Raw genomic sequence first — 26,123 nt, forward strand, 5'->3', positions numbered from 1 at the left:
AATAGAAAATAATTTGAAAAACTGTCTCACCCATATGACCTTGGAGTAAGAATAATAAATACAGGGGATTACTGGAAGGTAAATGGGCTTCTTTTTCTGTGTGTAGGGGGTGTGATTCAGTGAAAACATATTACCATTGTTTTTAGATATTAATTGTACTCCTGGGAATTGGCATTAACTCCCTTTTTTCCATTTATATACATGGGGTTGGGGTGTCACATTAACAGTGGCCATCACCTAAAGCCTGTTTTCACAATACCAGTGGGCTATATTATAATATTGTAGATGAATTCAGGAAGACCAGTTGCATTTTGATGACTTTTCTGTTTGCGGTTTCATAGGAGAAGCTATGTCACATCAGTAAATGGGAGTACATATATTTGTGCATATTCACCCCCCACACTTAAAACATAGTCATTTTTGTAAGATATTTTCTTAATGATAACTGTCATTTGACAAACTTGCACATATTTCTCAACCCACTGAAAAAAGTGACCGCATTTACTATCTTCAATAAAGCTCCAAGAATAAAATTGAAACTTTCAAGATTGGATTTTGAAAATGTTGCCGCATTGCGCTAAATGAATTTGCTTGATGAATGGCCACATGCAGGGTGGCTGTGATGCAGAAAACCCAGCTACATGAAGTGGTTAGGCCAGATAATGTGGTTGTTTGTATTATATGTTAATGACTGTATAATGAATCCCCAAGTATTGCAATGAGGTAAAACAAGATGATGGAGCAATTCAGACGTGTCCAAACATAATGAAGTGATGCTGCTGCGTTTGCTTTCAATTTGAACTCAACCTTATGCCTGTGTTCAGCCAGAGTATATTATGCAAATATGCTTGAGACTGCTGCACCATTGTTAATGTGGACCCGCAGGAGGCACTCATTGCAGCTGCTTTGCTCAATGATACACAATATTTCCCTGGACAAAAAAAGTTTTACATATATATATATATATATATATATATATATATATATATATATATATATATATATATATATATATATATATATATATATATATATCTTGGCAAAAATAATGCACCACAAGCAACCAACTAAGGAAATAAAAAGGACAGGGCACAGTTGTCATCATTTGAACAGGTGAGGAAGGGAGCTGGCTGTACCAGGAAATGCACTGAAAGTCTGTACTCTAAAGCTTCATCCTTAGTGTGATGAGGTCCTGTGCCTGTTACTGTATAGATTTACCTCCCTGGCTGCAATGATGATGCCAATTAGGGCTCAGCTCATTATTGTTTCTGAGTCACTTAATTTTTGCAATGAACAGACCAGACAGATATGGAGATTTCTACACAATGCCATGCCCATTTCTGAGCACCTGCAGGCAGGTCTGTGCATGTGCAGGCAGTACATTATTTTAGGCATGAGACAATTGTTATCTCATATTTAACCACAATCAGACAGAGTTTACAGCATGCATTCTCAACAGCATACACAGGGATGGAAGACTGTCATGCTTCATCCTGCAAAGTGTTGTTGGACACAATAACACATTTCTTCTATTTTCTAAGCTTACCATCCCTCACACAAATGAGTTGCCCATAAATGTCAGTTGTTGCACAGATCTTAGGACATGTGAAAACTGTTTTGGGCACCTATTGTCTGCCATTTTTCCATGAGATTCTTCAAGGTGAGACATTATGGTTAGAGAAGGAAAGAGTAAGGCTTCTGTCAGAGCACAGAAGTGGAGTGAGGAGGAGTCCAGGACACTTCTGGACATCCCCCATAAGGAATTCGGCTACTGCACTCACATAGGACCAATGTCATTTTTTTGTGAAACATGATTTAAAAACAATGCCTGGAAAACAGTTCTGTCAGGGTACAAATGTTTTTACTGAAACAGATATTCTAACTGTGGTGCACTGTGGTGGCAGGACAGGTAGCTTACATCCTTCTAAGTTGGCAACTGCTGATTGAGGGCTCAGTGTCTGTTATTCTAAAAGTTATTAGTTCTGGTTTAAGCACTTGGGCTTCAGGCCAGTTATTTTACATTAAGAAGGTTCGTGGTCTGCACTCTTGTGGGAGGAGAGGCTGGACTCTGCCCTTCTGAGCTGGGAATTTCTGGTTAAAGGCTTATAGTGCCTGCATATTTGAACTGTTTCTTACTGAAATTGGTACACCATGTTTTCTGTAGCATAGACTAGATCCAGGCCTGCTGAATCTAGCTTTGTTTGTATGCTTGTTATTTGTTTGCTTCTTATTTCCCTGAAACTCTAATTCCACCTAAAACGCGGCTTTTCAGCGCTTCTGTGGATCCCTAGTGATATCTGCATTGCTTACTGTACTTATTTCCTTGTTTCACTTGAAAGAAAGTTACTGTTTGTCATTTTTGCATTTAAGTTACCTGTAACACATTGCATTTAAGTTACCTGGCACTTGCTCACTAAAGCAATTATATAAGTCAGCACTAAAAAATTAAAAGCACTACACCCTCACAAACTCCCCTTGAGTACCTTGTTCCCCATGGGCCCTTTTTTTCAATTATAAAGGAATTCCCAATACTATTCTAGCATGTCCAAAGGTCAGTTGTCAATCTCCTCTCCGGTCCAGCTGGTGAATCTGGGAATCTTGAGGCAATGTTACAACTGCCTCATGTACACAGACAACCCTCTCCTCCTCCAACAAATTCCAACACATGTGAGAGATGCAACCATATAGCCAAGCTGGAAGCTAAGCTCTCTCAACGCAGTACTGGCGCAACCAGTCAGGAGGAGAAGGAAACCACACTCACTACAATTCCAGTCTCACATAGACCTACCACAACAGCAAACCAAACACATAAACACACAAAAACATACTCGGAGGCTCTAAATAAAAATCTGCCTAAGCAGCAGAGACCTCCAAAGCAGACACCCAAGCAACTGCTACCCCAAAACAAAACACGTGCAACACATAGCTCACAAAGCCAGTGTGCCGGACAGTCACAGCCCTTGAGGCTAAACAACACACCTGATACACTTGTAATAGGTGACTCTATCGTTAGGCACACTGATGTCCCGCTCACCAGGCTGAACAAGGAGAAGGTCACAGTGAGCTGCCTGTCGGGCACTAGGATCCGCCACATAAAACAAGCACTCAGGTCACTCCAAGGCAAGTACAAATATGACTCAGTCATTGTCCATGCTGGTGTGAATGACCTTAGACATACCTCCCTGGACTACATGAAAAGAGACATAGAGGAGCTCTCTGAGCATGTAGCCCAGGCCAGTATGACCCTGACCTTGAGTAGCATCTTACCCTCACCAAGAATGACGCCACAATATGAAGACAAGATGATCAATTTCAACAATTGGCTTAAGTATTGGTGTCATTCAAAGGGGATCCAATGCCTGTCAGCCTGGGATGACATGCTCGACAAGCCACGATGCTTCGCTAGGGACGGCTTGCACCTGTCACCCCTGGGCTTTCGGATATTGGCAAAGGCTCTTGCTACCCCCATAGTGCCTTTTTTAGGCAAGGCTCAAAAGACAAACCCACCTCCATAGGTATCACAAGGGATAAGAAACTAAGAGTAATGCTACTCAATGCCAGAAGTCTAAACCTCAAGATGCACACACTCGAAACTCTCCTTAGCATGGAGAACATCGATATCTGTGCAGTAACAGAAACCTGGTTCAGGGCTCCCAAGAGCACCCCAGCACTACCAGGTTATACCTCATACCATGCTTTTCGGCCACAAAACTTGGACCAAACCACAAAAGGAGGGGGAGTATCAATATTCGTCAAAGATACCCACACCTCCAGGTTGGTGGCACAGCACAAAGCATCAGAGACTATCCATGTGCAACTAACAGTGGGTAAAACTGCCTTCCAGTTTATAGCCTGCTACAGACCACCCTCCCAAACCCAGGAACCCCACTCGGCCTTCCTGAGAACACTGGAAAATATGAAGGTCTCTCCAAACACCATTATATTGGGCGATTTCAACTACCCAAAGATAGACTGGGAGCATTACTCTAGCTCCAACACCCTAGCCCAAAGGTTCCTAGAATTTATAAACTCAAATGCTATGGAACAACTTGTTACCACTCCCACAAGAGGGGAAAACATACTGGACCTGATCATCACCAACATGTGGACTCTATGCTCCAGGCCAGAAGTGTATCCCTCACTGGTAAGATCAGACCATAAACTAATCTCACTGGATATTCACATCCCAACCCCACCCCCTGCCCAGAAAACCACAGTGAAAAACTTCTCTAAAGCAAATTTCACACTCCTCAAAACCGAGGTGGAATCCTTCAAAGCCCCCGGGCCTGTGGAAAATACAGCCCAGACCGCAGAATCCTTTATAAACGCATTCTATGAACACCTTCAGGAATGCATGGATCATGCAATCCCAAATAAAACCAAGACCAAATCCTCCAAAGGCAGACGTCCTGTCTGGTGGACCCCAGCCATAAACAAAGTATACAACAGAAGGAGGAAGCTACTACATGATAGAGCAAAATCCCAAAAAGGGAAGGCATCTCTGATCAGTATTAGCAAAAAGCTACAGGCACTCATAAAATCGTCTAAGGCCAGCTTCGAGAGAAAAATTGCACAGGACACTAAGGTTAATCACAAGGTTTTCTTTAGTTATGTTAGGAACCTGGGTGGGAATTCCCAGATATGCTCAGAATTAGTCCAAAATGACAAAAAATACACCAAACCCACAGACATTGCCAAAATCCTAGCTGACAGGTTCAGCACAACCCCCCCCCCCACCAAAAGGGCAAATATCTATCCCAGCAGAGTGCTGCCCCCCTGACATCTCAGATGCTCAGGTAAGAGCCGCCTCTCCAAAGCAAAAAACACAGCATCAATGGGACCAGACGGTGTCCCGGGCTGCGTCCTACATGAACTCCAAGAAGAGCTAAACCCAAACATAAAACTACTGTTCAATCTCAGCCTTACTACAGGATTTGTACCCAAAGAGTGGTGTACAGCAACAGTGGTCCCTCTCCACACAGGTGGTGCCTCAACAGATCCTGGAAACTATCGCCCCATAAGCCTGACTAGCTTGGTCTGCAAAGCTATGGAAAGGATCATCATGGACCTCATAAATAAAGATATTGGGGACCTACAGACACTGGATCCTACCCAGTTCAGCTTTGTTAAGGGCAGATCCTGCCTCTTAAATCTGGTCGATTTCTTTGAAACAGTCACCAAGGCTATTGACGAGGGGAAGGTGGTCCAAACAGCCTACCTGGTCCTCGCAATACCTGGTCCTCGCAAAAGCCTTCGATACAATACCCCACTTGGGCATTATAGATAAGCTCACCAGCTTAAATATAAACCCCTATGTCACTAGATGGGTTGCAAACTGACTCAAGAACAGAACCCACATGGTTAGAATTGCTGGAGCCATGTCAGACTCCAAACCAGTTACAAGTGGTGTCCCACAAGGCTCAGTCCTGGGACCTCTCTTGTTCGGTATATATTTCTCGGAGGTACAGGCCAACACAGAAGGACTGTGGCTGACCAAGTTTGCAGATGACTGCAAACTGGGCGCCATAATCGACTCTCCAGCCGACACAAGCATCCTCCAAAAGGGCCTTATAGAAACAGACAACTGGTGCCAGAGCCATGGCCTCAAGCTAAACGCCAAAAAGTGTATAGTCATCCCCTTTGGCAAAAACAAAGTGCCCATAAATTACCACATAGGTGGTAATCCATTAAGTACAGAAGAAGTAATTAGGGACCTGGGGACACAAGTTGATAGCAATCTCTCATTTGACAAACACGTGGCCAAAGTGGTTAGAAAAACATTTAATATAGCCCTCCTAATCATGAAGGGATTCACATCTAGATCAGGGGAGGTCATCGTGCCTCTTTACTCATCCCTCATCAGGCCCATAATTGAGTACAATGCCCCTTTTGGGATGTACCTTACCAGACACCTGCAGCAACTGGAAAGACCCCAAAAGTACCTCACCGAGAGGATCAAAGGGCTCAAACAGATGCTATATGCTGCCCAGTTAAAGAAAGTCCAGCTCTACTCAGTGGCATACCGCCTGCTCAGAGGCGATCTGTGCCTGACGTATAAAGCCATGTCCAACCTGGAATTAATGGACATGTTGCACCTCAGAAAATCCAAATCCCATCGAGCTACACGCTCGAGAGACTTGAACCTCAGCACTGAAATAAATAGGACATGCTGGAGGGACAGATTCATAACCCAGAGGCTCCCTTCACTCTGGAATAAAATCCCAGTCCAGGTTAGGCAGAGTCCCTCATTGACTCTCTTCAAGAGGAATCTTGATGAGTGGATGGGAGATAGTAGGTTTACCACAGTTATCACTTCTGTGTCACTGTTAGACAGAGGCACAGTATACTAACCTTGAAAAAGGGCATAGCAAAATTAATTTAAAATGGGTGGCAAAAGCCAAACACACTCGGGCTAGGCTTATAAATGCCCTAGGGCAGATAGCCTAGTATGAACCTATGAACCTATGAACAAAAAAATCATGTGGAGGTGTTATGATAGGAATTAAAGATTGTTATGAGACCTGTGGTTATTACATATTTGATGATAACACCACTACTGTAGACCGAGTGTGACAATAAAGACAACCCTGGAAGAGTTTACAATTGTTGGCGTGTATAAACCACCAAAGTCAAGTGCTGATGAGCTGCAGGAATTCTTGCATTTTTTGCTTGAAAAGCAAGAGGAAAAAAAATTAATAGTAGCTGGAGACTTAACTTACCAGAAACAGACTGGAATAAATTGATTCAAACATTATAAAATTAATTATTTTTTATTATGTTCAAGAACAATTGCTGCAGATATTAAAAACATACCAGGGCATGGAACAGAACATATGTTTGTAAGGAAATGATTATTGCTGATTGCTCATACTTGCCACACCTGTAATGCACAGTGGTCATTGGGTTATAAAGGTGATTAATAACACAGTATGGAAGTAAAACATTCACTGTGTAAAACTAATTTTTGTTTGTCTTTTTTTCTTTTTCCTTTAACCACAGTCCACAGAACATTCCCTCTCGATGATTGAATGATTTTTTTCCGATTTTTCTGGCCGCCGAAGCCAACCGGCCAGCAACCCCACCCAAAGGCACACCCAACATTCTCTTGGGACCATGGGGAGGGAGGCCACTCAACCATGGGGACGACTCCCACACAGAATCACACAGACAAGAATCACACAGAAGAAGGTACAATGCTGAACAAGTACCACGTTGTAACACTAAAACTAATTATTGTGATGAATTCAGTCGAAAGAATGCAGAAGGAATGTGGGAAATTGTGTGAATGCAAAAAATAAAATAAAAAATGTTTAAATCAGGGTCTAGTCATACAAGGTCAGAAGGATACATTTCCATAAAAAGCAAAATACTTAAGATGAAAGATAAACAATGCAAGAAATGTAAATGAGGTCAACTGTAGCTTTGAAAACAGAATAACTAAACTGGACAGACAAATTAAACATAGTGTGAAGTAATATCAGGAGAAATATGAAGAAAATGTATATAAAGATATTGACATTTTACAGATCAATAAGAAGTGATAGAAGTAAAAACATACAAATCGATAAACTGTGTCTAGATTCTAAGATTTCTTCCCAAACACAACAGATTATAGATATACTTACAAAATCTTATGTAAAACATAAATGTAAATCAAATCAGAAAATTATCTTTGGCAGATGCCTGTCAGGCTATCAGGGGGAAAGTACCTTGGGTGCTCATTGGAATATAGTCCATGCCTCCTGGACAGCTTTGTCACTTAGTTGCTCTTGCTTTCACCTGAGCCATGACTGACATCTACTGCTTTACCCTATCAAACCTTAGGACATTCACTGACTTTTCATTTGCAAACAGTAACTCTTCCATCCTCCACTGACTCTTTAATTCTGTCTAAGGCTGAATTATGGCCATTGATTTCTGCAATTAGCTCTTTGTCAAGTTTTTACTCTGCTGAAAGTGGATGGCTTCTGTTTTTATGTCCAAAATTTTATTTTTGCTTAGTCTGACCTTTGCATAACTAATTGCTTTTGATCCTTTTGCTGTCTCTGTTCTCATTACCGGACTTCCCAGTATTGCCTTTCCATTTTGTTTATATGCCTTTTCGTCCTGATCATCCCCTACTGCTCTATCTTTTGGATGCTTTACAGCAGTGGCCCTTGTGTTCACACTCTGATTTGGGTGCCACACAGCAGTGGCCCTTGTGTTCATACTCTGATTTGGGTGCCTCTCAGTAATGGGCCTTGTGTTTGCACTCTGATTTGGGTGCCTCACAGCAGTGGCCTTTGTGTTCACAATCTGATTTGGGTGCCTCACAGTAATGGATCTTGTGTTTGCACTCTGATTTGGGTGCCTTACAGCAGTGGTCCTTGTGTTCACAGTCTGATTTGGGTGCCTCACAGTAATGGGCCTACTGTTCACACTCTGATTTGGGTGCCTCACAGCAGTGGCCCTCGTGTTCACACTCTGATTTGGGTGCCTCACAGCAGTGGGCCTTGTGTTTATACTCTAATTTGGGTGCCTCACAGTAATGGGCCTTGTGTTCGCACTCTGAATTGTATGCCTCACAGCAGTGGTCATTGTGTTCACACTCTGATTTGGGTGCCTCACAGCAGTGGCCCTTATGCTCACACTCTGAACTGGGTGCCTCACAGTAATGTGCCTTAGGTTCGCACACTGATTCGGATGTCTCACGGTAATGGCTCATGTGCTCACTCTCTGATTTGAGTGCTTCACAGCAGTGGTCATGTGCTGACTTTCTGACTACAACAGTAGGTTACAGCTAAAATCCTCAGCATTGTATGTGCTGTTATCATTGTCAATACTGGTTGAATAGCCATGAGATCCATTTGAAATCCTGTCAGAGTACTAGCATGAATATTGCCAGTTCAACAAAATCCCAAATCTACTGATATAATATATGTACAATGAAAATGGTGAGCTACTGTCTAAAATGTATTTTTCATGTGATTGATGTACTGTGCACTGGGGCTACATTATCTTCTATCCATTTCTCGAGGAACCGGTATATGTAATTTCTTTCCTTTCTTTTTTAATTTTGTCTTTTTTTTTTTTACCCCTACTACCTGCTCATAATCAAGCATCCCCCAGTCAATGAAATCAATTCATTCCCTATCTCTGGGGCAACAGTTGGCTGGGAGAAGCCATCATTCAGGCAGCCTTCAGGAATAGTTTGGCTTTTTTTACATGCTGTCCCTTACCCCATGCTTGCACTTGGTCAAGCAGTGGAAAGGGGCATCCGATGGGTTGACCATGAAAGCAGTTTCCTCACCTCCACTAGGGATGCTCCCTCAAATCAGCCGTGATACCCAGGAAGCATTTCCAGTGGTTTCCCATGTTTTCTGCCAGAGAAATCACACTGACTCTGTATACTCCCCAGTGTGTGCAATCCTGATACATAAATTATTTCAACACATAATATTTCAGCAAAAAAGACTGGGGGAGTCTCCCAGAAGTGTTATAAAAAGGAAGAAAACTCTTAGATATTACTCACAATTTTAATTCTAATATGAAGAAAATTGATAAAGTGGGCACTTATAGATGTGAAGTGTTCCTACTGAAGATACATACAGCATGGCCCCAATTATTATATAACATACTTAAACAAATGGGTTACCTGTCATGTTTTTTTACATGTAATTCTGAATATGTGCTATATGTTACAGTTTGTAGTACATGAGAAAATTACTACGCTGGTAAATAATTAGACCTTTGAAAGTAAGAATATGTAAGCATTTATATGCCATTGGTAAACAAAATACTTTCAATGCATTGTACAAACATAGTATTACTTGTAGTAAGTTTAAGAAGTTTTTGTTTTTTGTATTAGAAGTGCAGAATAACAACATCTGTGATGGTGACAGAGAAAATGTATTACAAGTAAAATAAATGAAATGGCAACTTAAGTTAAATGCTCTAGAGTCACCAGGGCTAAATGACTCTTTAAATTTTAAATATATATTGAAAATGAAAAGTCTGGCTGATTAATGTTAATGGGTAAGATGCATTAGTTAGTTGTATTAAACTGAACATGCGATGTGTTTGTGTGTTTATATGGACTAGTATTGTAAAATAAGTTCACAGTCTTGAGTTATTGACCAGTACATCTTTATTGTCTCTGAAATATTGAATCTGTTATTGAAAGAAACAGCTGTGAGGGGGAGTGCTATCTCCACTGCTTGGCATTTAGAAGAAGTGCTACAGAATGCTGAACATTCTCCTTAAAGTAACTGTAAGTAGAGTGATGGGTGTTACACATTACTGCATTAACAAAATATGAGGAATGGATGAGGTATGAAGAATGGGTAATACTACATCTAGGCGCTAAGTGCTATCTGCACAAAGCAAACCAACACTTTACTTTCTCCTAGTATTTCCCACCATTCTGATCAACTTAGCACTTTGCAATACTGCTGATTCAAAAGCAATGACAGATAAGGGAAGACATTTTTATTTGAAAAAGTAGTCGGGTATATATGGTAGTTATGCCAAGATTTAGTTTTCTAACTTCATGGGACATGTTAAGTTTTCTCTCGTACAACATGTTAAGCTTTCTCGTACAAAGTCATACTACACACTCAGGGCAGCATACACAACCAATGAAAAGACAAACTTTGCCTTTTTCATTCCCTATAACTGCTTATTGTATTAGTCTAACTTCTTATGATAAATGCATGAAATATTTTTTTTCTACTTCATGTGTATACATGCCTTCATTATCAGGTTTTAAAGAAACCTGCACATGACCCTTAAAACATCACAGGAACTTGCGATGAGCACGACATGTTTACTTGTCTTCACCAGGAAAACATAAAAGTGCCATACTTCATTATACCTCCAGAGTCACACCATCACTTCTGTACTTGCCTGCATTTGATGTGCTCTCTGCACATGTACAATGGCAGGTATCCATGTCTCTGCAAATGTACAATGGCAGGTATCCATGTCTCTGCACATGTACAATGGCAGGTATCCATGTCTCTGCACATGTACAATGGCAAGTATCCATGTCTCTGCACATGCACAATGGCAGGTATCCATTCCTCTGTACATGTACAATGGCAGGTATCCATGTCTCTGCACGTGTACAATGGCAGGTATCCATGTCTCTGCACATGTACAATGGCAGGTATCCATGTCTCTGCACATGTACAATGGCAGGTATCCATGTCTCTGCACATGTACAATGGCAGGTATCCATGTCAGCACTTCATTTTTTTTCTGTTCTTTTTCCTACTTATTTCTCTTAAGCTAATGGAGACCTTTATTGTTCAATGTTTTGCTATATAATATTTCCCTTATTTATGGTTTTCTTCTTCAGCGTGATTCATATTTGTTGTGACATAGCTGGTTGTCTATGCCAAATGTATACCTACATTGTTATTGATCATTATACTCATAAAATAGTCCTAAATTATTAAATAGTCACACAGACGATCACAACATGTTTGCTGATTATTCAGATGAAGTAACAGTATTAGACTGCATTCTTGTGATTTGTTTATACATCAGCAAATGGGCCTTGAATAGGGAGTTCTGTGTGTTTTCTGAAACTAAGTATTTGCATGTATGTGAGTATATGTGTGATTGTGTACATGCCTTACAGTATAAAATGCATGTATGTATGCTTTATCATTAATGTCATATCGAATCTAATCACTGAGTCATCAGTTTTAGAGACTATTCTTATATGCTTTAAAATATGGAAAACAAACTGATATGATAAAGAATTCAGTTACATCTTTCAGGATTAATGTCTTATCTAATCTAATTGTTTTTTCATTGTTTTAGTGCCTATTTTTATATACTTTAACAAAGGGGAAGTAGTGTTATTTGATAAATAATTGAGCGGCATCTTTCAGAATTAATTAGCCATATGATATATTTTTTCCTGCAATAATCTTCATATTTTTCTTTGGTTACATACTAGCAAAGAGAACCCACATTATTTGGCACAACATACAGCATAAACTGTAATAATCAACTCTTATATCTCTTTATGTTGATTGGACAGCTAGAATGATTTCACTAAGCATTCCTTCCTTGGTCTCCCTGTACAGCCCTTAATCCCAACCCCATCGCTAGATATTACCTTACAAAAAATGTTTTCCCCTAATGGTATCACTGTTCAGTCAAAGTATGTCTGAAAACGCTGTTAGGTTTTTAGTTTCATTTTTTTTCATATTAGGTTTGACATGCAAAAATCAATATATTTTGCTCACCTGTGTTTCTGCACATCAGTGTTAGGGAAAATAATAAAAATAGCATATTGTATAGCTGTTAATGAACATATGCCTGTTATCCCCATCCCAGAAACAAATATGGCACAACAATCATCTTCACACAACTTCATTACAAAAACATCTTGCATCAAACTCACTTGTAGCAATATATACATCTTAAATTTAAATACTATGGCTGTTCTAACTAGTCATAAAAATCTGAATCATAAAACCTAAGACACAAACACAAATTTTACATTTTATGACTACCTTTTAAATAACCATCTGAACCTCAAAAACATTTTTTGTCTTTGTTTGTACAGACATTATACTCAAGTTAAATATGTATATACTTATTGTCTAATTTGGTACATCTTCAAGTAACTCTCAGTCATAATCTTCAACACTTTTAACTGGTAATTCTAATATTTGCATAGATAGATATATAGACATGAAGATATGTTACAAAAATTAACAGCAAAGTAATAATACAAAACAACTGCCATAAAAGGCTTGACCCAAGTTACCACAATCTTCAGTACTACCTTTCAAGTTATTCCTTTAATTAAACTCTTTCCAATAGCCACATTGGCAGATTCAGTGCAAGACACAGGGAGAGAGAAATAGACATCACCCTCCTTCACTCACAAATTCATTTCTATTACAAACTTTGTCTGTATAATAACTAACCAGTGTATGACTGTTTTCAGTGTGCATAATTTTCAATATTATGTTGCAAGGTGTTATTTCTTCAACTAAGTCCTATACAAAACCAATTCCTTCAAATACATCAGAAGAGGGAACTTGAAAAACTTAAAGCCAACAACCACTCAAATGAATAGGGAGGCCAAAATGGAGTTCAGCTCTTTTGTTCTATTAATTGCTTAAGAATGTCTTCAGAACAAAGTGATTGGTGAAAGATACAATTAAATACCAATGAAAAATCACAACTAAATCAGCTGACAAATCATTACAAATGTATTACTAGGATGTCGCTTAAAATGCAAATTTAAAATATTAACATACATTAGTTTAATCTGATTGTGTATTTAAAATATATTTTATATTGTTTATTTCTATCAGCCCTTGTGTCTTTATTGGGCACTAATAAAATCTGACATTTCAACTCATTCACTTCTAACATGTTATTTAAATACTGACCTTAATATTATTTTTAACATGGTCCACAACAAAAAAATCACAAACTTTTTAAAATTAGATGGATAATTAGGTTACGGGCAGACCAGGGTAGTGGCTTGAATGTAAAAGTCTCTTTAAGACCCATGTTGAGGAAATGCTGTACTAGGAATTAGTCATATGGCTATTCTATATATGATGAGGAGGTATTTATTATTTTATTACTATAAGATTACTATTTAAAAACACAGTAAAAAAGGCGCCAACCACAAGATTACTATAAGATTTTATGAATGTATCTGTTGATTTTATACGTTTAGATACGTGATACTTTTTAACTTTATATAGAAATTGACTAAAAGACTTTTTAGGAAATTATGTAAGCTTGCATAATTGGGTCTATATTATAACAACAAATGATCAAATGATCGAATGTTGTTATATCGAACTCAGAAGTTCGAATTCACAACACATCAAACTACCAGAACAGTGATTTTTTTCCCCAGGGGAAAAAAAATCGCTGTTCCCAAAAAAAAAAAAAAAAAAACACTTTCAAACATTACATAAAGTGGGGGCCTTTGCCCCCCCTATATCCCCTGACATGCAGGCTGTGCCCCCCACACCCCCCTACTTAAATATACCAACTCCAAGATCGCACTACAGTGCTGAAAACGGCAAAGTGACGGAAACGGCCAAGTGACTTCTTTCCAAGGGAAAGAATTTGCTTATATGCCACTTTGTCATTTTGCATTTTCGACATTTGAAGTTCGATCAAGACGCATTCGACAAAATGCATCTTCGGTCTTCTGATAGGAACCCGCATAATTAATTTAAGAAACTTTCCTAATGTATGATTGGTTAGGATACTCTAATGGTTTGAAAAAGCTGTGTAGGAAATGTGTTTTATCATATTAAACTTTTGATTTTATATCGTTTTTTTTTATTTATATTGTTTCTGACTATGTTTTATTCAGTGGCTAAATCTGTTTATTGTTTTACTTTGATGAGTGTGTTAAGTCACTGGATATTTATTGCCATTCTCATTACTTTAATTATTATATTCAACTGCATGTTTCACTAATACATAAGAATTTTTTTTATTCTTGACAGCCATTCTATGTTCATTTATTTGTTGTGAGAGCCTTCTTGTTGTTTTACTAACATAGAAGTTATTACAGGAACAGCAAGTTGTGATATACACTACCATATTAGTCTTACAAGTGTACTTTTTTTTATTTAAAAAAAATCACATATAGAATGACTCAAAAAAGACTATGACTCACATTAATGTACCTACAGATTTTACAACCACTACAATGAGCTCCTGGTGGTCCTTGTACATCATCCCTAAAAGGTCTACTTTTTTTAATTTCTAGTTTTCTTCAGCACAGGTTTAGGTTTCTCAACAACAAACTTTACTAAATCTTGATTACCTTTGATGATTTTCCAATTATCAAAAATGATGCCCTTAATATTAAATGTAAAAGTTATACACAGTGGAGATGCTGTTGTATTTTTTTACTGACCGTAACCTGTTTTTTGTTGTGTCCTCTCAGTCTCTTGCAGTATTTAATTCAAGCCTTTTTTTGTGAATATCCTCTCTCTTGAAACAATGATTGTAATACTCTGATTTTAGTTTTGAAGACACTATCTTCACTCACCAGTCTACTTAACCTGATAGTCTTCTTATAATATTCCATTTCATAAATAACAGATGTTTACCACTGAAATGTAAATAACTGTTGAGAAAAGTTTTCTTACAGTAGATATTACTAACAAACAACCTACCTACTGTATTCAAGTTATACATCCAAAAATGAACTGGGTTACTATACTCTCCTGAGAATAAGGTGATGAAATTGATGCTTCTATTTAAGTCATTCAACAAAACATCAAAGGTGTCTCTAGAAATATTCCATATGATAAACAAATCATCTATATACCTTTTTATAAAATTAAATAAATTTAAATAATGGATGACATACTGAAAATTTAAGTTCCATCCAGCTCATTACTATGTTTCTAGTGCTAGTGCTGCATGCTAGAAATATGTTTTATAAGATAAAACTTAAAGGCTAGAAAGATGCTTTACATGGAATATAAAGTGGTAAGACTTTTATTTCACCTTTGTAATCATTCATGTTCCATTTGGAGGTTTGCTTCCTTTTATTTCGTATTTGTATTTCATGACTGAGATTTGTTTTGTTCCACTAAATGATAAATCATAGAAGTCATATGTATCACAGGAATCATAGGAAATACAATGCATCTGAGTCTTATGACCATTTACACTTTACCAATTCCCAGCCTTATACCATACCACATTTTTCTATGAAGGCTAGGACAGTCAAGCCAGTTGTGAATTTGTAAATACCCATCCAATCATCCAGTTTCTGTTTGAACAAAGATAATGTATCACACTGCTTGTTTTGCTAAGGGAGTCTATTACAGAGATGGGAAAGACATAATGAAAGGAACCTATCGCACCACTGTGTTTATTTATTTGCTGATGAAAATTTAGATCCTTCTGATATTTTAGGACTATTTGATTTGTGGAGACACAAGGCAACCCGGTCCCTAATGTCACAGAAGCCATTGCATAGATTTTCCCTCGTACGTTTATAAGATACTGAATAAAGCAATAGTACTTCTGGTCTCTACTGGTAGTTTAGGGTTTTTAAACCAGTGATTGTCTTAGTTAGGAACTTCTGGGGTCTTTTTAGTTGTTTGATATGTCTAGTGAGGTACATCCCAATGGAGGCATTTTATTCAATAACTGGCTTGAACAATGCTGAAAATAAGGGAACAATAACCTCTTTAGATCTGGTTGATATTCCTTTAGCAATTAGCTGTACTAAGCAGAAGGACTTTCTGACTACTGTTGTTACATAATGATCAAAGGAGAGTGCAATATCAACCCAAGTCCCAAGGTCTTTAACAACATTCTCATTTTGGAATGGGGTGTTGTCTATGTTGTATACCGGGGAATGGTTAGTTTATCTACTATAACATAAATTCACTTTTTAATATTTAATTTGTGCTCATTTTTAGTACACCGGGTCTTGGTCCATGTTCTGGATATCAGAAAAATAAATGTCAAATAAAAGAGGTCCTGTGGGACACCACTGGTCACCCTTCATATTTTCTGATAAGGTACCTGCTTCCCACACTGTATGACTTCTGTCTTCCAGTTTACTATCCATCTTACTTCAGAGGGATGTATTTGTAATGCATTATACTTACTATGTTAACATAGGGAAAGGTGTCAAACACCTTGGCCAAGTCAAGGTACACTGTGTGGAACATAAAATTTAACATTAAAACACATAGTTATTCCTCTATATTCTTATGCATCCTTTAGGCAATAGTTTCTCCAGCTTTACTCAGAAGTGAGTGCTCAGGAATTAAAGCTATGAGCTGTTAAATACCTGCTTCCTGTAGTTCAGGGTTAATTTCCCTAAGCCTTTATTTGCCTTCTGTGTGATTGAGATTGTGGGCCTTGCCTGAGTTTGCTAGTCCTCATAAAGCACCAGTGTTTTTTGAATTTGAGACCACTGATTTAACCAGACATTGTTCTGTGTCAGTTGGGAAACTGGACTAGGCTGTTTAATGGAATCCTGGTCCACATGCCTAGTAATACCTATTAACCTATGACTCTATAAAACAGCAGACTATGTAATCAGTTATCCCTAATTGCTATTATATATTAACATATATAATACAGTCAAGTGCCTCTTCTGGTGCTGAACCAAATAAGCAGCAAATGTTCTCCTTGCCTGGATGATAGAAAATGTTTTGGCATATATATATATATATATATATATATATATATATATTATACCTCCCTTCTTAGAATGTCCTTCCTTGGTTTACCTTATTTGGTTTAACCCTACTGGAAAATTTACTAGAACTATTGAGTAAAATATTATCCTATCTCTACTATGAGGAATTATCATATGATGTTATTGTATTTGATTTCTAGACATTGCATTATTATTTATTATCTGTATGTCAGTTGTGCTCATGTTTGCATTGCCACAGGGCCTAGGGCATAGCTGAAAATGATCCTGTGACCAATCCACCTACCCAGTTAACAAAATAAAGATAAATAAATAAATAACTCCTGTATATACCATTGCACCTGCATCATTTTAATAGACAGAAGCAATGAAAGGTCCTGGAAGCTCAATTCTTGCAACAGTGTACTTCTGAGTCTGCAGATGTTGTTCCTTGTTTGCATGAGTTAATATTGATTGGTCCAAACTAATCACTGACTTCCCTCAACTATGTATTAACTTACATGGATTCCACCAACTTGTCTCTTCCCCCACACGCATCCAAAATTCATCTCCTGACAATCCAATCCTAGATTGGATTCTCACAAACACCTCTAATCTCTACCACAATACCACAACCTTACCTGACACCCTGATCATCTTCTCACCCACTTCCTGAGATACTGTCTCCAAGCACCCAAGACACACTCTAATAGAGACTGCCGTAAACTCTCTAATTTTAATGCCAACACATTTAACTCCATGTTATCCAACATCAACTGGTCCTTCCTCCATCAGCTCCCTCTCAATGATGCTGTAGTAAAATTTAATCAAATATTTCTGGAAATTCTTAACTCCCTTGCCCCCTCTAGGAGAATTAGAATTAAAGCCAACTACGCCCCCTAGCTAACTAAAAAGACTCAATCCCTTATGCATAAAAGAGATAGTGTATGGAAATCTTGGGTCAAAACAAAATTACCTTCTCTGTTCCAAACATACAGGGAACTCAGGAACCTCTCAAAAAACTAGTTAACAAAGATAAAAAAAAACTTCTACAACTCACCCCAAATCAATAGGAAATCTAATCCACAAAACTTCTAGTCCACTATTAACAAAATTCTTCATCCTGGAAGCCCTTCCACTCCCACACCTTTCCCAAATAATACCCCACTGCCACCCATAATGCCACCCTTCTAAAAAGTTACTTCAGAAATGCTATCCAAAAGCTTACTCACACCAATCACAACCATGAACCCCCTTCCCCCTCATCTATCCCACATAACAACAACTCTTTCTCCCTTAAACCAGTCATTACTGCCTACATCAAATCACTCCCGCTCAAACTTAAACCCTGCTCTCCTTCTGCAGATAACCTACCATCATCTTCCTCAAACTTGCCACTGACACTATAGCCTATCCTACATCTTTGTTAATCAATAGATCCATTCAAGAAGCCACAGTCCTCGACATTTGGAAATCCTTTTATGTTGTACCATTGCATAAAGGCGGAAATTCTACTGACTCATCCAATTATAGACCCATAGCCATACTTTTCCCTCTTGTTATACTGTAGCAAGTAGTTTTATTTTTCTTTATTCATATGTAATTGTAAGTAAGTGGAGCTTTTCTCCTTGGGTCTCCACTGAAAATGGGCTATTAGTGCAGTTGGACCAACCCGGTTAACAATGTTTAAAATAAAATAAATAAATAAAAATTTGTTGTGTGGTTGCTTAATTATAATAAAAATGTATTTCCAAACTTATGCTTCAAATTAGTGAAATGTGTGGCTAACAAATAACTGAAATATACAATGTTTTATCTAAGCCTGCTGTATCAGTGGTATAAAAAAACAAAATATGAATTTCATGCCAAGATAAGAAGCTTACATGTTAATATGTGTCCCAGAAGTTTGAAAGCCCTAGGCATTAAAGGAATTGATCAACCCCACTCTTTAGCTGATGAAATGTATATAGAAGATGTAGAGGATGTGAGTAACACAGAAACTTACCTTGGTAATAATGTCTTGGAGTAACTGAGATGCAACATCTTCTCCGGCAATATCACTTCTTCTGAGTGTGATAGATAATTTCCCACCTGTAAACAGGAATATCAGAAAAGTTAAGGCATACAATGGCATTTTTAAATCTGGAAATGATAAGCTTACAGAGTATCTTATCCATTAATTAGTCCCTTTGTAACTCAGGTTTGTAGTTTCAATAAGCTGCATCAGCAACAGTCATTGTAGGAAGATTGGTAATGACTTAATAGAGAAAGTAAATGTAAAGGGTGAGTGCCCATTTCAGACATGAACACGGCTTTCAAATCCTAAATTTGTGCTTCTTAAGTAAACCTTGCAATGCTCTCAGAAAGCAAAACGTAGATTAAGGGGGTGGAGCCTAGATGGCTAACTGAGAGCAGCAACTTTTGAGAGCTCCATAAACTAGTATAATAATATAGGAAAAGTTTATTATTTTCAAGTTTAAAATGTCAGAAATCTATAGATAAACTACTGAACTACATAAATATCAGTTTTGGTGGAGATATACAAAAAGTTTCATGTCAAGTAACTTGGAGATATATTGAGTCAAAGAATATGAACAGCTCAAGAAATTTTCATCCAGATACTGCTTTGAAAAAAGAACTGCAATTGATGATATCTACCTTACAGGAACTATCTTTGAAGATGGATGGCTTTAAAAATGACAGAAAACCTCAAAATTAAATTCTCAGAAACAGACTGATACTCTTAAGAAACTATTACAGCAACACCATACAAAAAATAACAAATATAGAGACTTCTTTAAATGACATTGAAGGGAGACTCAAAGAGGAAGAATTCCAAAAAGAATTTTGCTTAAACAGAATACATGGCCGCTTAACAAAATAGATGACTTAGAAAACAGGGAAAGGAGAAACAACATAAGGATTTTTGGTCTACCTGAAAATACTGAAGGAGAAGACATTATTTCATTCTTAACAACCTGGATTCCTGAATTTTTAGACTTGAAAGTGAGACTTTCATTTGGATTGAAATGGTACATAGAGCACTGAGGAAACCTGCTTCTAACTCATATACTCCACCTAGATCCAAAGTTATAAAATTTCTTTCATTTCTGGACAAGGAACTAATATTAAAATCTGCTTGGAGGAAAATCACCCTTAAAATACAATAATTATTCTTCCAGAATACTAGAACAAAGGGAAAAAGTCTGGCCAATAATAAAACTGTTGAAACAAAACAACATTAAATCACAGCTGGCCTTTTCAGCCAAGATAAAAATATTTTTTGCCAATGAGATGAGAACCTTTAATGACTTAGAAGAAGCTACTATATTCATCAAAAGCAACAACATAGTGTCTATCACAGAAGAAATGGAATTGATGGCTCCTACCCTTAAAAGAATAAAAGAAACAAATCCTTGGACTGATGCTAGAAAGAAGATACTAAAAACTGATTCCTAGCTGTCCCAAAAAATAATAATAATAACTCTTACAACTACATCTCTCAAAGTATCAACTGATATGGTACATCACTTGTCATCTGTTTTTATTTTAAAAAAGGAGGGATTCTTAAACAACTGAGAAACAGCAATGATTTATTCAGAATGTTCAAAGAGTCCAATAATTCTTCACAAACAAAGGTAGGTCAAGATGGGTTACTATTTACATTATATATAAGCCAAACAAAGCAACATATAATACACACATAGACATTTCTATTCCCCTACTTGAACTCAATGAATACTTATCTTGTTCATTTTTCATTGATTTTACTTATAATAATTTAAGCAATTAATTGACTAATTCAACAAGGTACCATTCATCAGAGTTCAGACTCAAATGTAACAAATTAACATCATATATAATAGTAATAACAGTAGAGTGTTTTGAAAAAAATGCTGTCATGGAGACTAATGCCTTCTTCAGTTAAAGTATAATTTAGAAATGTCATGTATATCCTGGTTAATTAATAGTAGCAAGCTCTTAGTACAAATGTCATCATTATTCTGTGTAAATATAGTTAATATCAATTATGGCAGGTTTCACAGCTACGAGTGTTGTTTAATCAATCCTAATATGGTGTGCATGGATGCAGCTGTGTCTGCAAGATAGTACAAATGGCATTATTATTCTGTCTAAACATAGTTAATATCAATTATGCCAGGTATCATAGCTTCAAGTGCTGTTTGATTAAGCCTGACATGGTGTATGTGGATGCAGCTGTGTCTGGCAGCTGTTATATGTTGCCGTTTTCATCTCCGGGAAGATGTGGGCTGTGGCTGACATTTGTTGTTTTAGCCTGGATCCAGGGGAAGGGGGTGGATAGAACTGTGATTTGGGATATTTTGGCAGAGAATGATTTGTTTGTACATCTGTTGAGTGAGAGGTGGGAGGGCTGGAGGAGTGTGTTGTCTCTTGTTGTGGCGGCTTGTTGGGAGTTTTTTTTTTTAATCTGTTTGCTCTCTGTTCTTTTCCTGGCTTCAGGTGCATCGTGAGCTTTTGGTATGCAGTACACAGACACATTAACAAAAACAGATGCTCCCAGGTTGCTATGGTAATGGAGACAGAGTGATGATAATACTTAACAGGTCTGAGGAGCCTCCAAGATGATTCTCGGCAATGACATTTTTGGTTTTAAAAAATATATATATATAATAAAAGGTCTGTTGTAAACCACATGTACACATATTTATGGTCTCCCAACACTTCATTTAGCTCATTAAGTTGATTCATGATAAAACACACACACACACAAGCACACATACACACACATACACACACACACACACGCACACACACAATAGTTATGTAATGTATGATTTTAGTAAATCTAGACATAAAATATAAAATCGTCATATAAGATGAAGCAGTCTGCTGAATTTAGATATTAAAGACAGGATTTAATAACATGGGCTTGTTTATAATAGCACTACTGTCTTAACTTGTCATAAATGACATACACTACATTGAACATCAAGGGGAAGCATGATGATTTTTTTATATAAGTAAATATGCATAACAAGTCATGTAATTGCTTTAACTTGAATTGTAGTTTTTGTAACCCATCTTGACCATATATAATACTTAAGCGGTTACCAAGGTAACTAATGTTTTATACATGACATCATACTGACAAAGTTGTTCAAGAGAAACAATAGAAGCCTGAACTTGAAATGTCACAGAATGTAACAATAATATTCTGAACAAATAGTATTAAATTGACAATAGACAGTTTAATAATATGGGCTTGAGTATAATAACACAACTGTTTTAACTTGTCAGTAAGCAGAAATGTAATGAAGTGTAAAAAATTGCTTAAATATGTAATGTACCTGCATCTGTAAAAACTGCCATTTATTATAAATTATACTGTGTTTTCATGGAGCTTTTCTCCCTGGGCCTCTGCTGAAAATGGACATATATCTAGCTGGACTAGCCCGGTCAACAAATGTAAAATAAAATAAATAAAATATAGATAAATGTGCATAACAAGTCATATAATTGCTTTAACTTGAATTGTGGTTTTGCAACACATCTTGACCATACATAATACTTAACTTGTTACCAAGGTAACTAATGTTTTATACATGACATCAAACTGACAAAGTTGTTCAAGGGAAACAATAGAAACCTTAACTAGGAATGTCACAGAATGTAACAATCACATTCTGGACAAATAGTATTCAATTGACAATAATTACTCAGTTTAACCTTTGCTGATTATACAAAATAAAATGTTGATATTTAAATCTAAAAAAATTCAGTACATGCCATAAAATGGCAATTTATGAATATGGAAAGGGAACTTGTAATCATTAATCACAATAGGTGAATTTGCTGTTTTTAATCTATAATTTCACTAATTTTATAATAAGAAATGACAGATATGAAAATCCTTATGTGTAGAAAATGGGGGGAAGAGGGATGCACTGATAATTAAAATGCACTAACTTTCATTGATGTTTACATAAAACAAACCTGATGCTTTAAGTAAGTTAGCAACAAAGTGATTACTTAAATGCTGGTAAACAATGAAATATAACTTCTGATATATCCAGTAAAATATACTGCATTATAAACAGTAGGTATAAATATTATTATCATCTATTTATATTATGTAATACATTTTGAAAGACTTCATCAATAAGGGTGAATATATTAAATAACTGTGTTATAATCTTTTACTGAGGTTTTATATATGATGCATTCTACTTTACTATGATTGAATTGCTTGTTATCTATCTTTCATGTAAATATTAATTGCTTATACAATAAGTAGACATTTATATTGTATTAGAATTCTGTCTAATCTACAATAGTACTATATATGTTCAAAATAATAAAAATATTGCTTATTCCTATTACAAATATTCTCCATATGATAATTCAATTTATGGAGCTCAGGTGTTCTGGATTTTCAAGGTATGAGTGATACTCTGATGGACTTAGGTTTATCCATCAGATTTGGAATGATTTTTATTCCGTGGCTATTGCAGATCTTAGTTTTGTTAACATTTATTAATTTAAATTTGTTATTTCACAAAAACATTTTCAGTATGCCTGACCAAAACATTACTTTATTAGTAAACACTCAAAGTATAAAACTGATAATTTCCTTTAAAAGTTCAAACATATACTTTATAGTTATCAGAGAAAAAATGTTTAATAGTCACAATAAAACAAAAATACATATTCTAAATAACCTAACATGGATTTAACTTTATTATCTTTAAATACCAATGGCTTAAACAATCCTAGCAAGAAATCAAATTTACTGAAATATTTAAAACTGAACAAAGCACAAATTGCCTTCCTTCAAGAAACTCATTTCAAAAGAAATGACAGTTACAAATGGAATCCTAAGGAATATATGATATCTGTGCAATACACTTATAAGACAAAGACAAAAGGGGTAACAATTTTATGGAAAACAAATGTGATTAACCCAGAAATCATTTATAAGTATGAAGATAAAGAAGGCCTTATGGGATTAGTAATAGTTAAATATAATAACAGAATATGGACCCTAGTAAATATGTACTGGTTCCCAGGCATTGGATCAGGAACTGTTAAAAACACTTGGATTTAATTTTCAATAATTACAAAGGCAACTTAATATTATGAGGAGATTTTAACTGTATATTTGATACTTCTGAAACTGCAAATAAAAGGCCACTACATACATGTGCTGTAGCAAAAGCTTTAAACAAGTGGGTAGAATCATTTCATCTTGTAGATACTTTCATATTTAAAGAAGATAAATTGATGCTGTTTTTCCCATCAAGATCACAGATCTGGTACCTAAACTAGAAGAGATCAAATATTTTCTGCCCATAACTTACACTCTAAAATCATTAATTTCTCAATCACTACCTGCCCCTTTTCAGACCACAATTCATTGATACTAAAACTTAAAAATGGGTACAAACCATTAATCTGTAACTCCAGAATATAAGCATATATAACTAAAATTAAAGAGTTCAAACCCTGGTTATTATCTGAATTACAGTTCTTCTAAGATATCAATCACACCGCAGAGATAAATAAAATAATGATATGGGACTCATTAAAAGCTTACATATTTGGTAAAATCCTAACTTGGTATAAAAGAAAAATCAGAGAATGGGATTCTGAATTATTAGGTCTACCATCCAAACTTTTGTCAGTAAAATCTGAAAAAATCAAAATCATTTGGAGATGAAAAAGAAAGTAGAAGTATTAAACAATAAATACAGCAAAATTATAACACTTAAAACTAGTTTAGCTTTAGAAAAACTAAAAAAGTAATACCTTGGCCACTTCTCCCAAATATCTACATAATTTATCCACAAGAATCAAAATAAAATCAAAAGCTAATAACATTAAAAGTATCTTTCATGAAAAAAAAGATAAAATTGTCTCGGATATAGATGACATTCTTGATGCCTATAGAAATCACAATATGGAACATTTGCAAAAAGAAAATATACATATTGATCAATTAAATCCTCAAATTCATATTTCCCTATCATGAACAACAATTATCATACTTGGATACATTTTTTCATAACACTCATGGTTTTACATCCAAGGCTTTCCGTAAGAGAACGTTTTGTAACTCCTACCTACATTTTTCTAGCCATCACACTTTATCACAAAAGAGAAGCATTATTAAAGGACAGGCCATACTTATTGCCCAAATGACCTCTGAATTGATTAATGTTAAAAAAGAATTTGATACTCTGATGAATATGTTTGTGCAAAGGGGGTATCCCAAAGGTATGGAGAGCCAATTTTGGATGGAGTTTATCATGAATGGGGTAGGAAGTACAAACCCCTTTTGGGGGCAGGGCACCTCTAAAAATTACATATGGGTAATTCTCAGTCCCACATTGGATCTGTGGCATATACAAGAGCATGTACAGTACAATACACTATACTATCTAAAAACATTAAGGCCATTTTGCAGAAAAATTGGAGTATCTTTAGGACTAATCAGGATATTTATCATACCTTGGGTGCTCAACCTTTTTTCACTAACAAAGTGGGAATGAATCTTAAGAAATTGGTTGAAACACCTATAAATTGTAGTGGAAATGAGAATGTTAAAGGGACTACAAGTTGTGGCAATTGTTCACAGTGTAGTTTCAGTGGTGGCTGATGAATTCCAATCAAAAGGGGGCTGCAGGAGACAGCTCAATGGGTGTGGCCAACAGGAAGGGGTGTGGCCCAACAAAATGGGTGGAGCTATAATACAGTGGGATCAATGCTGGACATGCTTACCGATTTATGATACAAAATGCCCTAATAGATATCCTAACCTCCATAAAGACTAATAGTTGGCCAAAATACCATCATACTATAACCATTGTCATAGCCAGACATTCTCAAGATTAATTTCCTTATTTCTATGCACATTATATTTTAAGCAGTTATGTAATTTTCCAGAAAAGGACACATATGGAGCATTACCAAAAAGCTTAAGCAAATG

General features: G+C 36.5%; 1 protein-coding gene across 1 annotated transcript in view; it reads right to left on the reverse strand.

Annotated features, from left to right (window-relative positions):
* Positions 1–26,123, reverse strand: part of LCT (lactase) — a 773,291-nt gene that overhangs the window by 613,601 nt on the left and 133,567 nt on the right. The window contains exon 2 of the mRNA XM_044073664.1: positions 19,161–19,246. Coding sequence (XP_043929599.1) covers positions 19,161–19,246 — 86 coding nt within the window. The remainder of the gene's footprint in view (positions 1–19,160; positions 19,247–26,123) is intronic.

The sequence above is a fragment of the Protopterus annectens genome, chromosome 6.part0, assembly GCF_019279795.1.
Source record: "Protopterus annectens isolate FY-2018-M chromosome 6.part0, PAN1.0, whole genome shotgun sequence".
Classification (NCBI taxonomy): domain Eukaryota; kingdom Metazoa; phylum Chordata; order Ceratodontiformes; family Protopteridae; genus Protopterus; species Protopterus annectens.